At 38.4% G+C, this 16,589-nt stretch overlaps 3 protein-coding genes across 10 annotated transcripts; 2 read left to right on the top strand and 1 right to left on the bottom strand.

Moving 5' to 3' along the window:
* Positions 1–317: 317 nt before the first annotated feature.
* Sppl (signal peptide peptidase-like protein) lies at positions 318–6,796 on the top strand. Of its 3 annotated transcripts, none has more exons than XM_071794992.1 (7): positions 318–792; positions 1,576–1,645; positions 1,755–1,894; positions 2,010–2,326; positions 2,445–2,788; positions 3,034–3,459; positions 3,802–6,796. In XM_071794992.1, the coding sequence occupies exons 3-7, from the start codon at positions 1,866–1,868 to the stop codon at positions 3,868–3,870; spliced, it is 1,185 nt and encodes a 394-aa protein (XP_071651093.1). In that variant the 5' UTR covers positions 318–792; positions 1,576–1,645; positions 1,755–1,865; the 3' UTR covers positions 3,871–6,796. The 3 variants fall into 3 exon arrangements, with proteins under 3 accessions (XP_071651093.1, XP_071651089.1, XP_071651079.1); XM_071794988.1 differs by having other exon boundaries at positions 1,752–1,894; XM_071794978.1 differs by having other exon boundaries at positions 318–1,645.
* On the bottom strand, positions 6,368–9,613 carry LOC139822856 (calcium release-activated calcium channel protein 1). The gene is made up of 2 exons (XM_071795003.1): positions 8,996–9,613; positions 6,368–7,519 (listed from the first exon to the last, which is right to left on the bottom strand). The coding sequence occupies exons 1-2, from the start codon at positions 9,611–9,613 to the stop codon at positions 7,028–7,030; spliced, it is 1,110 nt and encodes a 369-aa protein (XP_071651104.1). The 3' UTR covers positions 6,368–7,027.
* Positions 9,614–13,481: 3,868 nt separating this feature from the next.
* On the top strand, positions 13,482–15,882 carry LOC139822871 (uncharacterized). 6 transcript variants are annotated; one of them, XM_071795056.1, is made up of 6 exons: positions 13,482–13,852; positions 13,973–14,042; positions 14,445–14,494; positions 14,751–15,001; positions 15,081–15,362; positions 15,503–15,882. In XM_071795056.1, the coding sequence occupies exons 4-6, from the start codon at positions 14,757–14,759 to the stop codon at positions 15,702–15,704; spliced, it is 729 nt and encodes a 242-aa protein (XP_071651157.1). In that variant the 5' UTR covers positions 13,482–13,852; positions 13,973–14,042; positions 14,445–14,494; positions 14,751–14,756; the 3' UTR covers positions 15,705–15,882. The 6 variants fall into 6 exon arrangements, with proteins under 6 accessions (XP_071651157.1, XP_071651141.1, XP_071651151.1 ...); XM_071795040.1 differs by having other exon boundaries at positions 14,442–14,494; XM_071795050.1 differs by lacking the exon at positions 14,445–14,494 and having other exon boundaries at positions 13,973–14,136.
* The last annotated feature ends 707 nt before the right edge of the window (positions 15,883–16,589 follow it).

The following is a 16,589-nucleotide window of genomic DNA, read 5'->3' as shown; positions in this document are numbered from 1 at the left end:
ACTAAAAAGCTTGCGTTATATTGTTTACACTCCAAATAATTTCTCCCTGCAATTATCCCTGATACTTTCAAATTTGAATTTTAGAGACCCATCTTACACGCCATGCAATATAAAAAAAACAATTGTGAAGAATAAAACTACACACATATATACAATATATATTAAAGTACATAAATATGTGTCAATAAAATTAATGCAATAAAACAAACTTAAATTAAAACGCGTCAAATTTTCTACCGCGAATTGTCGCTCGTCTAAATGGTCTAAATTGAGCTTTATGAATCTAGACAATCCTGAGAAAGAGGAAATGGAAGTTCCGGAAAGACGGGTGAAATGTTGTTTCGTTTCCTCGTGTCGAACGTCGAACGAATTCGCGATCGCGCGGCAGCTGCAAGGCTTGCGAGGCCTGCGGCCTGCGAGGCGACGCGTATCAGTACACCCGGTAGACGCGCTCGCGACAGGCAGAGTGCAGTGCAGACCTGGCTGCGCCCTGCGCCCGTTCGAGCTTGGAGCCAAGCGGTTGACCCGCGCAGTGCGCACTCCGCGCAGTAGTTCTCATCGTGGCAATCGTGGTGCGGTCAGCGGTACGGCGGGACGGCGGCCGTGTCGTGGTGGTCGCGACACCGCTCTCACGCGCGCGCCGACGACGAGATATTCATTCAGCGTGTCCTCGTCGTCCTCGGTCCTCGTACGGTCCCGTTTTCGCGTCGCTCTTAGGACTTGGGACAGCTCGCGGTGAGCCGATGAGGTGATGCGCGGTTACGCGACGGGCCCAGACGTTGGATCGCCCAGGTGAGAGACGCGTGTCGCGTGTGTCGTGTCGCGGCGAGAATTATTCTCGGTCGCGAGAGTCGCGAGGGCGAGCGCGAGCTGCGCGCGAGCGGTTTTCTGGGGTAAAAGGGGAGTAGGAGCGAAACCTCTCTCGGGGGGCCTCGGGGCTCGGGACCCAGGGTCCAGCGGGGGATCACGTGACCCATGTGTTTACCAAAATGGTGAACGTCGTCCGTGGTGCGATACGAACGGCCCTGCGTTCCGTCCGCACGGGAGCGGCCGCGCGGCGCTCGGATGCGTAAATAGCCGCGATCAGCTGTGCTACGTGCGCCGAACGGAGAGAGACAGAGAGATAGAGAGAGAGAGAGAGAGAGCGCGCACGCAGTGCTTTGGCGTTCCGATCGTACGGCGTCGTCGTCGCCGTCGTCTCGACACGGCGTCCGTGCGTTCGCGCGTCGCGTCCCGGTCCCGGACGAGTCGATCCGCGCGCTCCGCGTCTCCGTCGGCCCCCGTTTCTCGCTCGTCCTCGGTCTGGCGAAAGTTGGAAAGTGGTGGCGCGGCCGCGGGAGATGCCCAGGAGCCGACGCGGAGGCGGTCACGGTACACGACGGTCCACGACGATCGCCGCCTCCTAGTCGCGCGATGGTGTCGCGCTAGACCCGAGTCGCCCGCGATGTCGTTCGTTCGTCCCGTTGCGCGTTGCGCCGAGCAGCTCGTCCTCGATCCTCCTCGCTGCGCCGCGCCGTCCGCACCGTAAGCTCACCCTAGAATCTCTTTTACTTCCTTAACGTCGCGCCGCTTAAGAGGGTGACCCGGAGGTTTTCGCAGGCCTAATTCCAAATTCGCCAATAATGCTGAACTCGAGGGACACCAGGTAAGTTTTCCCGGTTCTCACGTTCCGACGGTCGACAACCGATGACCGTCGTCGGTTTTGATCAGGGTTAATGCTATTCCATTTCTTTTTTTCTCTCTTCTTCTAGCAGATGATCTCTGATATAGGTTAGTGCGAGTAAGAAGCACTGCAACAACGGACATCTAAATGTCAGGAGGTGTCCTCGCATAGCGCTGAGTGCTGCGGCCAGGCATTCTTAAACATGGCCACGTATCAAGTCGACTACCAGTGGTTAGTGCATGTCGCAGCTCGCATTTTGATACCTATACATTATTTTTCTGCAAGTTACGTGCAAATGTTGTTAATTACACGCTTGTCAATCACCGCCGTTTGCGACTCGTTGCAGGGCTTATTCCATAATGGATTCATCCAGGATATCCACTTTCCTAATATCAATTCTACTGATAGTTTACGGTAGTTTCCGATCTCTAAACATGGAGCAGGAGGCGAGGGAAAGAGAAAAGGAGAAGGAACGTAGTAATTTATTGACTGGGATTACGAGCAACACCAGCGCCGGTAACCCGGACGGCGCTAACGGAGGAAGAGTCCAAACTCTCGATACGATGCATGCTCTCTGTCTACCTCTCGGTGCTTCCATTTCTCTACTCGTCATGTTTTTCTTTTTCGACAGTATGCAGATGCTTCTTGCAATCTGTACAGCCAGTACGTTTGGTAACAAATTCGATTTAGAATAAACTGCATCGTAACGATATAACTTTGATGCAGAGCACTTGATATGACACTGTGTTATATTTAACATAAATTGTATATCTTCTTACAGTTATAGCTACGGTTGCATTGGCGTTTCTTTTATTGCCCATGTGTCAGTATATCATTAGACCGTGTTCCGATGGTAACAAAATATCTTTCGGTGTCTGCGGGAGATTCACCGGTGCGGAATTACTCTCGTTTTCGCTCAGTGTGAGTATAGTATGCATCTGGGTCTTGACCGGACACTGGCTATTGATGGATGCGATGGGTATGGGCTTGTGCGTGGCATTTATCGCATTTGTTCGACTACCTAGTCTCAAGGTATCCACATTGTTGTTAACCGGACTGCTGATTTACGATGTCTTCTGGGTTTTCTTTTCGTCCTACATATTCAGCACAAACGTAATGGTTAAGGTAAGTTTTGCAAATCTTTTAAAGGCGTTATATGTGATAAAGAACACGTCGCATTCTTTTCAAACAAATTTGTGACGGTTATTTTGCCTACAGTATTTTTTTCCACGATGATGCATTGTAAAATAAGAGCAAATTGAATTGTACAATGTATCTACAAAATTTATTTATAGAGGTTACTTTATTATACAATATCACATATGTAATGATAATATCATATATGTACGTTGTATCTGTTATCGTCGCAGGTAGCAACTAGGCCTGCGGATAATCCAGTAAGTCTCGTGGCTAGAAGATTACACTTAGGCGGCGTGGCGAGAGCCGCGCCGAAACTACCTTTACCTGGAAAACTGGTTTTCCCATCGATGCATCAAGCGGGACACTTTTCGATGTTGGGCCTCGGCGATGTAGTCATGCCGGGTCTTCTGCTCTGTTTTGTCTTGCGATACGACGCATATAAAAAAACTCAGCTATTGCCCGGCGGCTGTGAAACTGGAGTACCACCGCCGCGCCACTTGAGCCGAATTAGCTATTTTCATTGCTCCTTGATCGGTTATTTTCTTGGTCTACTTACCGCCACTGTAAGCTCTGAGGTGTTCAAAGCTGCGCAGCCTGCCTTATTGTACCTTGTGCCCTTCACTTTGTTGCCGTTACTCACGATGGCGTATCTGAAGGTACCGTTATGTTTCTTGTATATATTCTAACGACTTCAAATTTTATTTCATGTTAAGCAAATTGTAGAAACTTGCAAGAAACACTCCTTCATACTTTTGTTAAAAAAAAGTCGATTCTAAACTGGACAAAGAGAATTCATGTCAGCATGAAGCATGATCTAAAATATTTTTTAATAACATTAAAAAATAATTTTAAAAATTGTATTGAATTCTATTACAATTATAAAAACTAAATCTTTGGTAATACTTTGCTTTATAGAGCATTGTGGATATATATTACGTATAGAATGATGTACAAAGTAAAATACATTTTATATTTACATTTAAATCGTTTACTTTCAGGGAGATTTGCGTCGGATGTGGAGTGAACCATTCATATCTCAACCACCTTCTAAACACATGGACGTTTGACAAGAGTCATGGGTCTTTATATATTGTGTTGCATTGGAGGCAAAATTCTTGCATGAGATTCACCGTCATATAACTTCACATTTTTATTTTCATCAATGTCATTTAATGTAAGTAATTTTTTCTACACATACACACATGTGCGCAATTCATTCGCATTCTTTTTTAAAGTCAATATGACATACAGAGAATAAATCAGATCTAAGGATCAATTATGATTATTTGCGATGCAGAAATACATGTAAAAATACATTACACCGCATAAATAATTTAAATGTAATATAATGTCACGAATGTAACGTTAGCGGTGCAAAGAACTTTTTACCGAAACGATAGAGGACGAAAAAGTCTCTGAGAATATTTCTGGAATGCCAAATAACACGTATATTATTGGCATTCTTTCTGTGTCTTAACTTGATGTTGAGTATATGGATAGACATTGTGCACAGTAGATGATACAACCGATAATTATCGTCATTTCGAGCTAATAAGTAATAACTAAAGACTATGTATCACGTGGTTAATTTAACGAATGAAGGAAGGTCTTTCTTCTACTATAGAGTCATCGTAAGAAATAAAATATTCTCAAAATATTTACTTTTGATCGAACAAAAAAAACGTAGAGAACTAAATATTACTCCCACAAAATTCAGTTACAAATGACTGGCAAGACTCATCGCATTTTTAGTTCGCTATTTTGGTTCACTATACTCAATCAGAATCGAATTACTTGCGAATGTGTAGCTATGAATAGGATAATTTATAAACTGTTTGAATATTTAGATAAGAATCCAATACACATATATGTGTAGGTTGTGACTTTGTTTTAAAGTTGGTTTAACGCTGAGCAAAGTAGTAATACTAAAAGTAAATGTATATATTTATTATCATTTTCGTAAACTTTTAAGGGGGCACGAAGTTTTGCGATAATCAACGGCACGCTTTTCGATATCACGTTTTGTTTTGCTACTTGTTAATAAGTCATATCTATTTCGGAAGTATAGTTCATTGTCATTCTCAATATGTAAGTAGGGGATGAAGTACGAAATTGCGTTGTTAAAGATAATTGATAATCACAGGAAGGTTTGTTTCAACAAAAAAAGGCTTTCTAAACGAGCTCTTGCTATGGATAGGCCATCCGAAAGACTTTATACGTTTATTTAAAGACAAGACTGAAGATAATATGTATCAAAGCCAATTTATTAAGTAACTCTTCTGAAAGATAAACGAGTTTTTCCATTCTACCATTCTCTTAGATCAATATCTATAATATCGTAGAGATTAATGAAAAATATAACATAATATATTCTAATATAATACAATACTATGTATCTAAGAGAGGTGGAATTATAACTACTTTCATATTTGTTTCTTATAATAGGTTACGTAAAACTCATAATCACAATTCAATTACACATTTAACGATTGCCTGAATCATTTTTTTATATCGTTATACTCAGCGAATTAAACTATATACGTACATCAGAACAATCTTTCATAATTTATGGTTCTTCGGATAAACATTATCATAAGTTTTTTTTAAATAGTACTTTTTCAGTTTGATAGAAAAATATAATAGGGAAGGTGAAGTATTCGGCATTTTGAATTAACTTAATCTGTGTATATTAATAACATCATACACATGTATGTTAATGTAGAAAAACAAAATCTAAATTTTCTCTTATAAAGAGAAGGCATTTCGTCTCGTTAACTTTATAATAATTATGTTTTTGATATTACCTCGTTCTTCATTTGCCTACCTGTCCATAGCACAAGCAATTTATTCTCCGTCATTATCATATGCAATGTCAACCGAACCATTTTTTTTTTATAATAACCACATAAATTAAGTAATCAAATATATTTTACTTCCATTACTTTTTCCGAAAATTACGAAAATACGTTTGTAAAATGGTTTTAATCAATTTTAAACCAATTTATATATTTTCTTAAAGAGTAGTTTTCAACCGTGACTAATGCTCAAATTACCAATTTATTTCTCAGTATTTTTCTTTCTTTTTTATTCCTATCCAAGTTACGTACACTGCAACATGACATTTATATTTTTATAATGTACATTTCGAATTTGTTTTTCTCTTCCAATGTACATACGAATAATCTCGAGAGGTAAACTTCACAGTAAGATCTACGTAATGCCTCTATAAAGAGATTTTTGCTTATTAAGCAAATAATCGAATGCAATGAATTTTGAATACGACGTAGCGTGTATCTTTAAGGAAACGTTCAAGTTTTCGGACATAGATTAGTGCAATATAATTTATAATTTATATCGCAAGAGGTATCACATAATACTTTTGTTGTACTAAAGTAATTGTGTATTTCCCCGTTTTGCTTACAACGACTCCTTCGATCGATGAGTGTTTTTGTACAAAAGAAGTTATAAGGCATAATAATTATAGAAATCGTTTATAATAAGATTACAACTTAGTTTATGGTAAAAATGAGAGGTACATTAATTATAATACTTATTTTCTTGTCCTAATATAAATATTAAACCATGTTTTTCGCTGGACATCCTAAACTCGTAACGATTTATTTATTGACTAGAAAAATTATGTAAATTTCAGGAAAATGTACATAAAATAAGTACTCGACTGTCCTTCAGTTTTTCCACAAACTAAGTGACGCGATAAAAAAAAGAACAGATACTATATATTAGAGATATGACGTATGATAGTGACAGAATGATCAAGGAACAGGTTTAAATAAAAATCAAGAGTTAAACCGTATACACACAAATATTATTAAATGCTGGATATTATATAGGTAATATACTAAAGAGCACTTGCTTGTACCGTTGCAATTCTCGACTTGCATGTGTACAGCTATGTACATTTTTATATATAATAAAACCTGACCATTTTCATATGGTCGCGTTTGAAAAGTAAAGCTATTGATAACAAATTCACACATAGTGTTCTTTTCTTATGTCACTCACTGTCATTAAAGATTTATTTTAAATTGTAGAGCCGCACCTATATTTGAAACCTGAGTATTTCTACCTGCCATAAATTAATTTATATTTCGATGGAAATTATACGATATAATTCTTATTCACATTAGCCTAAACTTCAATGAATTCCCTTTCGTTTAGAATAATCATTTTTATACATTACAGATTTGTATTATTGTCTCGAGCTTACACGTTAGTTTGCCCTATCGTCACATTGTCCAAGTTCCTTTTTATACTCTCCAAATCTTTCATGTCCGACACCACGCTTTCACACTTGTAAACTACCAAGGAGTGATAAAAGTGAACGGCGAAGGCGACGAATACTATGAGCACGGGAATGACTATCACGGTGCTGGCAGTGGCGGCGGTAAAGGAGTAGTCCCAGAACTTAACCCAGCAGAGAATAGCCACCTCTACTAGAAAGAGAAACAGTCCCAGTATCGTGGAAAATGCCCAGGCCAATTCGATGAAACCGCGCATCCTCTCGTGGGGCGACTCCGTTATGAGACGCGAGACTTGAAGTTTACTTATGGCCTCGATATTAGGTAAAAGATACGTGCTGATCATCAACGCGAAAATGTGCACCGATACCAAGAAGGTAGTACAGACGGCGAACATTACAAACAGCCATTCCGGCACCGCCGTCGGTTCATTTATTTGCAATTCCACCATCGCCACCTAAAAAATAAAAATAGCGAAATACAGTTTACTAGAATCGTCAGCAACGTTAGAAGATATTTACGTTAGATATCGCGAGAAGTGAAGCGGATTAAAGAAAGTGATATCTGTCTTATATAACCACAGATGTGCATGAAGATTACATAGAATTGTCGTCGACGTCAATTTAACCATTTTCAGGAAACGTTGTGTAATCGCGTACAGCCCGCTATGGAGATTTCCAAGAAAACAGTTCCATTTAAATGACTTTCAAAATATCATGACCGATTATAAATATTTCTTGCTTGTTACATATAAACAAGAAAAGTTACACGTTACCGCCATTAATTGAACCAAATTATTTGCACGGACATGAAATATTTAATTTTATTTAAAATAAAAAGGCTTTATACAAATCAAGAAATCCTTACAAACGTAAAAAAAATTTGTTCTGAACTTGAAGTAAGCTATGTATATGTATTTAAAAAATAGGTATACAGATTAATATAAATAATTAGTGGATATTCACGTTTATTTTTAGAATATTTAGTTTTTTTATTTTGTTTTTTCTTAGATTGTATATTTTCCAATTCATGTAAATCATACTAAATATGTTAATTTTAATATAATTCAGTATATGCATAATATTGGTTTGTTGTTTTGTAAATATAGATCCTAAAACATTTACAAAGAAATTACATCATAAAAATATAGTGATCGTAAGAATAGACTAACTTTCTCATGCATAAATAAAAAATTTCTTATTTATAAATTTTTCATTTATTTTTAGGCATTTTCTTCCAGTTTTAATGCTTAAAAAAAATATATTTAAAAAATATTTCTTATAACATTCATGAAATTGACAAAGTTATAAACATGTAATTCGATAATCAAGTGATTCGAGGAGAGTGATGTGATGAAGAAGGCCAGAGTCGAAAGAGGAAGTAAAAAATTTTATCATAGGAGGATATAAAAGAGGATATCTGCATAGCCTTGTAATAGCTGATGAAGCGTAAGTATGAAAAAACTTATTAAAATATTAAACCTGAATAGATCCGTCCGTACACACTTAAAAACAGATTGTTCGATTGGTTTCAAACTTCATTATAATGTAACGTTCATCTTTCATCTTCCTATCGATTCACGACTTAATTCCCTCAACATTTTTATAAAAGCAAACAAACAGTATAAGTACGAGTTTCTTTTTCGAAGTTTGTTATTTTTATGATCGCAAAAGTCATAGCGATACGGATGACGAACACGCTCGTGGAGAACCAAGAAGCATTTTGCTTTAATTTTTTTCTACTTCAAATAACTGACGAACAATCACGGGCGTGATCAACCAAAATTTTTTTGCATCATGTCACTCGTATTCTTACATCTTCGATAGTAAGCACATTATGTTGAAGCTCAAAAAATTTTGAAATAGACAAAAAAAACCATGAAGATTTTTAAACTTGAAAAATCATGTTTAATATTAATTATTATTACGCTTACCATTGCAAATCCACTAAGAAGCTCAGATGTGGTTGCAGTTGCTTTCAGCTTCGCCCTGCTCATGTGAAGCCTTCTCCACGAGAGACTCTCGGCCCCGTCCTGATCGTCGCTTTCAGTTTGCGAGAACGGTGCCGGCGGAGGCGGCCGCGGCGGCGAGCCCGCGCACGTACAGGAACACGTGTACGGTGCACTATTGCCTAAAATGTGGCTGTTGGAATGCGGACTAGGATACGGAAGATTGTTGATCGATCTCATGTCCAGAGAGACGTATCTATTATTGTTGTGTCTGCTTCTAGCTGATAAGACAATCTCGCTCTGAACGGGGTATAACGTGCTTCTGGAGCTGTGCGTGGAACTTAAGCTCGACTCGCTCATCGGGATCTGCTTCGTCGGCAGGTACAAGGACACCGGCCTGGATCTCTGCCCGCCACAAGGGAGCCTCCACGCCGATAGCGAGATATCGCTCTGCGTTGACTTGTTGAATTTGCTACCTCTCGCGTCCTCCTCCATATCGCTGAGCGTGGTACTCGCGTTTAATCTCGCACTCGGCGTTTTCTCGCCCTGGATGCAGTCGACGAAGGCACTCATCTCTTGATTGACTCTCCGGACTCTCCCCATTCAGCGGTAGGAGTTTGTACAACAAGGAAATCCCACGGACTATCTCTTTGAGTGTTTACGCATTCGGCGCATTGTTCGTCTCTGCCACTTTCGACGAGGTGTTAAACGAACGGATACTCGGGACACGCAGGTATGTCAAGGTATATTACACGCACAATTCACTTCTACTGTTCGCATAAAGTTCCGTATGCGATCGCGCAATCATTTGGATTATAAATTAATCGCCTCGACATCGCCAACAGCTGCGGCTTATTATCGCCGTGGAATCGCACAGTCAGGAGCGCTATATTGGACTACCACGTCGCTGTATCGCCGGCCACAAGCGACACGTTGCTATCTCTCAGGACGGTGCTCAAAGCGTCGGGGAAACACGCGACGGTGAGATGCATATGTGCTGTGTGTGGGCACCACACGGATGACGGAAGACGCGGAGCGGCCGCGAGGCTGTGCACTGGAGCTCCGACCGAAGACTGAAGGATCGCCTAGCCAAAGTACGGACATGACGTAGTTGTCTGAATCATAATAATAGTATTAATTACCTTCGAGCCATATCTGCGACATAATAACTGGCCGTGTGGCCTCCCGCGCGTATCCATGTGCGATTGTGTGGCGATGCGCGATTCACCTCTCACGTGCTTCGCCTAGAGACCAATGTTGCGGCCAATGACGTTTGTTTTTCTTGTCCATTGGCGATAAGGCGATCGCAACGAAACAAGTACGCCGAACAATGTGGCGAATTGCGAAACGATGAATCGTTCATGGCGGAAGATAAAGCGCAATTATATTAAAGTCTTATCGCTTCCTTATTGTCCTCGAATTTGCTTTAGCCATGTCTGCAACACACTGCAAATCAGTCCTCGTAAAAGCATGGCGCGGAATAAACGGCAGTATTATTTATGGAGGAGCCTACATTATATATGACAGGCGGAATTAATCACCTGTGTGCCACGTTACTTCATATGTGTTTAGCACGTAATCGCCGGAATATGCGGAGACCCTGTATAACACAGTCGTCGGACTACGTCAGTTTAGTAGTCATTTTACCTTTTTTTTTTTGCTGCATGAGGGGATTACCGAAGCTTTAGCAAATAAAAAAACTCGCGATTATGAAAACTCGCGACTATCGAAGATAATTTTGTATTCAAGCGGCGTCGACTCGTTTGTCTATTTTCATCTAACGCAGGATATTCCGATTGCTCATCGTGTGCTTCCATGTCGTCGTAGTGCGTGGAGAGAGATCAAAATATTATTATTAATCGAAATTTGTCCTTCATCGGATTTCTTTTACTGAATATCTTCTATAGTGTAGATTCCGTGATTTTAATTTTAATGACTGATTCTTCGAGGAATCTGAAATCATGGTCTTTCCTCAGCAATGATCTCAGAGAAAAGATCATTTATCAATTTATCAATTTTCAACGTTAAATATTTCCACAACTTTAAAATAAAATTTTATGGAGAAAAAAAAAATCATTTTAAATTAATTGTGGAATATGATTTTGTTATTTGTACTTTTGAAACATTTCTATTTTTAGCTCTTCCGGCAGTGAAGAGCCTCTTCTTCAATCACTTATAATTTGAGTATATGGACACATGTCGTATTTCATTTCGAAATATTATCAGTTTGAAGCGACAAAACTTAAGTGATTTAATGATTTTTCAAAGCTAATTTTTATTCCAATCATTTTTTCAGTCCAATTATAATAAATTACCATCCGTGAAAAATCAGATAAGTAGCAACTATGTCGATGATATAATGCGTACCTGCGGAAGTATATAACATGTTTCTTGGTAATACCAATGTACGAGGATCGTCGCAGATAACGAGCTGCGAGACAATATAATACCGCGATATAGTATTTGTGCGAATAATTTTATACGACGCGTCAGCATTCCGCAAAGTTAAATTATCGTATCCCGCGAGGAGAAAGGTTTCCCTGATATTCTCCGCCTTTCACGCACACACACACACACACGCATCGACCTTTTGCAATCAAACTGGTTTTAGCAGTGGCGATTAACGAAAATGCAATTCGCTGTGTTCATACGCTTTTATATCACAATGGCACGACGTTTCTTGATTAAATTTTTTTCACAAGTGGCAAGTGTTTACGTTTCCTCTCTTAATTAAATATACTCCAATATAGAATCATCGATGTGTTCGAAGTTGTTTAAAAATATTTTTAGAATTGTCGGGGTTTTTTTTTGTTCTCTATATTGAAACTTTTAGCGGCAAATCCTGTAATTCATATATATGCCAAAACTTTGGATAGTTTGGTAATAAAATAAAAATTATTGGCGAAACCGAAGAACATAACAAGTTACGCAATCTGTGTGCCTTCGTGTGTATAAAAGTTACGTGGCTATTTGCGTGACAAAAATGCTGACAAAATCGTGTAACATACGCGTGACAAGATCATAGGTATAACACGAGCGACAGAATTAAATGTTCTGTTATGCCAGAGTTTCGTACGTGCATAAAACATATTTTTCGATAAATAAAATATATATTTCCGAAATAATTCCAAACTTTTAATTCTGTGATATAGAGGTAGATACTTATTGTCTAATAATAATAATTAATTTGATAAGTTAGTGATATTATTTACCAAAATATGCGTATATAATACATCGCTAATGTTTTTATGTCAGAATTATAAATATGTGAATAAAAATATTATATACTCTTAGGGCCGGTTGTTCCAACCTGTTGGTAAGCTAACTAATAGTTAAATCATATGTCTATCTTTGTCTAATGTAAAGGATAAACAAAGACATATATATGATTTAACTATTAGATAGTATATCAACAGGTTGAAACAACCAGCCCTTAACAAATAAAATAATTAAGAAATATATAGAAATATTTGTAATATAAAATCATATATTTTATATACAAGTTGTACATCACAAATCTTTAATCTCTTCTTATATAACGCTATGTGTAAATTATGAATGCTTCTTGATTTTATTTTTTACGTAACATTTATAAATGCTGTCCATATTATTAGCTTTATTGTTATCGCTGTAAATTCGACGTATCTTTGCTATTGTTTGATGAAAAAATTGACGAGACTTATCATCATTAGATCAGATACAATTTACGCCATGTACAATAAAGCTGAAGTGTGTTTTTCGCACCTAATGATTACATGTGCATTATTTGAAAGAACGCAGTGAACATTTTATCTCCTTATTATCGAGGAAAATTCGATAATAAGATCTGCACAATATATGTCTATTTCTATCGATGTAAGTTAACTTACTTTTTATCTTCTTTCAATTCTAAGAATTGAACAAAGATGAAAAGTAATTTAAACCGAGATTAATTAGTCTGCATCGATAGAAATGCGCATTAGGGCGATTTGAATCAAACTCTACATAATATGAATATAATACATATATTATATTCATATTATTTATACGTACACATAAATAACGAATAATAAATTATATTATTTAAAATTTGTTATGTGACGCATTTCTCTAATAATAATGCTTATATGCAATCTAGCATGAAAAGTACATCGTTTTGGGCCTGAAGACTGAAGATTAACGAAGAAATCTTTCAAAATTTTTCAAAAATCGAACAAATGTTCAGTTCTAAAGAATTTTACAGAATAGAGGAGATAAAAACACATCGCGATCACAGTCGAATCCGGAATCTCCGTATCATTGTTCATATCACCCCGCTCTTAACTACTTCCCCTCTTCCCGCTTTCCGTTCCTCACCCGTTGACCCCACCACCCAACATTTTCCACGTGACGACGCATGCGCAGAGTGACAACGTCGCGGTGCGCGTGAATCGTTCGAGGCTGATCTTGCGCACAACCGGCACAACAGTAATTACCGTCCTGCGCACGCGTGGTCACGTGGCGAGTATGAAGAAGTAGGAGAGCAGCTGACGGAGCCGAAGGGTTAAGAATAGGATGGGGAATACAACCTACAAACCAACACAAATACAACTGGAGATATTGGAGTCGGCTGTATAAACATTGCGGTACGGGGGAAAGGTTCGGGTGGAGAGTGGAGAGGAGTTCGTGAAGTTTCGCGAATTTTCTGGGGAAAATATATATGGTGTCCCGCGAAGCCTCTCGGCTCATGGCGCGGCGATTATAGAGCGAGACGCGAAGCGCCCGTTAAATCGGTATACGGTACCGCTTCTGTACGCCTTCTCAGGGTGAATACGATTACGAGGCACAACGACGCGACGCTCGTCCGTGATCCGAGACGTACAGGTTAGCGTCCAAATCGAGATGATTCATTCGTAATCGTTTAGCATAGAGTTTATTTACCTTCGAGCCTTCGAGTTCTATAAATAGTGAACAGACGTTAACGCTAATATGACGTTTTTGCAGGTAATTGAGCGATACCCTGGATCCACGAGACCCACGAGTAGACGTACGGCCCGGTACATCCCAAATGACAGTGAGTGATACAGAACAAAAAATAAGAGGGGTCTGTTTTTCTGTTGCCGAACCAGCTGAACTAGCGTACGCTCTCTGTACTTGAAGTGAAATAGGTATATGTTTGCACAATTTGGCGAAAGCGAGAAGGGAAGTTCTAGTGCAGTCCAGTGCGGCGATATAAAACAGACCTAATTAAACGGTTCTGAGTCATCGGGCGTAATCTAATAATTTCTGTCAATTTTATACAATGCATTTTTAGTAATACTCTGACCCGTGCTCTAATTTTCAATTGGTCTCTTGGATATATCCTTGTCTCATTAAACAATAAGGCTTCAATTCTTTTTGGCAAATTTGAGAAGATGATGTTACATTTGTTCTGTCATAACTAATTTTAGCAAATGTACCGATCTTGTTTTAGTAGATACTACAAAGGCCACTGTATATGAAAATATCTATGTGCGAAAGCATAATGTAAGTATTTTGATCAATAAAATGTTTAATATATATACGTTCCGCTAAAAATGTGATATTATTTATATTGGATACTTCATAAGTCGAGATGTTTCTGTTACGTTTTTCTCATTAAATAATTTCATGTACAGTAGTCTTTAGCGTGCATCAATGCAGAGTAGTGCAAGTGACTGAAACTGTCATATTGGTGTTGTGAAGAAAATTCCATGTTACTGTATGCGATGTATTTCTTATTTGCGTGTTTATCATTTCTCAGAATACCATGGGCGGAGCACACTTGTGTACGCCGCAGTCCATCTTTCAACAGATGATAAACCAACAGAATCCGCAGCAGCAGCAGCAGCAGATTGGACCATGGATGCAAACGCCGCAGGTACCACCGATAACCATTCCGTGGAGCGTACCAGGGTTGCAGCATTCGGAATTGGTTAGGTTCACTGGAGAGACCAGCTCTGGACCGATAGTCCATCAGAAGAGAAAATTAGAAGCACCGGACGTTGTAGATATGTGAGTACCCGTGCACTTTACATGCGTCTACCGATTGATTATGTGGCAAAATCCTGACGACGTGTTGTTCCTCAAATAGGCGTCAAACAAAGCAGTTTATAACAGAAGAGAAAATAGCTGCACATTTCAAAGATCTGCACATTAGTTCCAATTACGAATCCGATAACCCGGTGCCGTCGACCTCTACTGCTCACCCATCGTCTTCTTGTCGTAAGCAATTAGATATGGATCTAGATGTCGATGCAACGAACGCAATAAATACCGAACAAACGAGCGAGCTACATCCAAGATTGGTCCTTTCAGAGGAACTCAAGCGAATGCAAGAGGAACCAATTCTGCCGTCGACCCTTATATCTAAATTGTAAATATAAATTAATTATATGATCTAAAAAAATATGACGCTTATTTATTTGAGAGAAAGACAGAAAAAAAACTGATAAAAGTACTTATAAAAGTACTATATTTTGGTAACTAAATCTGTGTTTGTTTTTTCTCTTTCAGAGAGAGGCCGTCTATGGCTCTGGTCCTTTGGGAACCACCAAACAGGCATCTTCGTATCCTGCCAACGAGAAATACTCCAACGCCAATTCCGAATACATCCGACGACAATAATAATAATAACAACAATAATAATGACACTATTCCCGATCTGAATAACATATTATCCAATGCAACATCAACGTTCGAGCCAATGGAATTATGAGGATCTCTGGTTAGTACAGCTCACTTCATCCCCATATACATTGAGAATGAAAAAAATATAAATATTGTAATCTGAATTGGAGAAAGTTTCAATAATCTGCAAGATGTAGATTAGGATAAGGGATATAAAATATGTTCTGCGGTTTTTTCTATTATATAATAATCAAGTAATAAATAATTTGAGCGATGTTGTGCGGGTTTGAATCACATCTCTAATATATTATTTTTATTCGGTTCATTCGATAATCGTGGATTTCATGTCACTTCATTGTACTTTGTTATGATTTTGCTATTTAAACATGCTATATATTTCTTTCATTATATGTATACTTTATTGTGCATTATTTCGTTATAATTTCTTATTTATATAATTTATGTAATAAGTATATAAGAAAAATTATTATTGTTATGAAAATATACATAACTACAACATTTAATGAAATAATATGTTGAAAATTAAAGAGAATAGAACGCGTATACAGGGTGTTTCAGAAGTATGGAACAAACTTTAGGGGATGGTGGATCTTACCAAAAGAATCAATTTTTGTTAAGGAACGTCCGGAACGTCCCGTATCCTCCGACGCGTCCTTATTCGGATCACCTGTGAAGGCGACTCGCACGATAGCATTGCGCGTGATGTCTAAAAATATTAGTCCACGCGTCTTTAATTTTGTTTTTGTATTTTTTGTTGGTTTTTTAAATTTTATTTACACATTTATTACAGGAAATGTTCAAAGTGCCTGCCTCGTACCTGATCATATTTATCATATCTGTGTAGCATGGAATTTCTTACTGCTTGGAACATTTCAATATTGTTCGTGATTTGATCAAAAGCCTCAAATGATCCTTTCAATTAACTCCTCCCTAATGTCGACTGGAGTGATGT

This window comes from Temnothorax longispinosus, chromosome 1 (genome assembly GCF_030848805.1).
Source record: "Temnothorax longispinosus isolate EJ_2023e chromosome 1, Tlon_JGU_v1, whole genome shotgun sequence".
NCBI classification, from domain to species: Eukaryota; Metazoa; Arthropoda; class Insecta; order Hymenoptera; family Formicidae; genus Temnothorax; species Temnothorax longispinosus.
The sequence above is the reverse complement of the archived record's forward strand: the minus strand, read 5'-3'. Positions and strand labels throughout refer to the sequence as shown.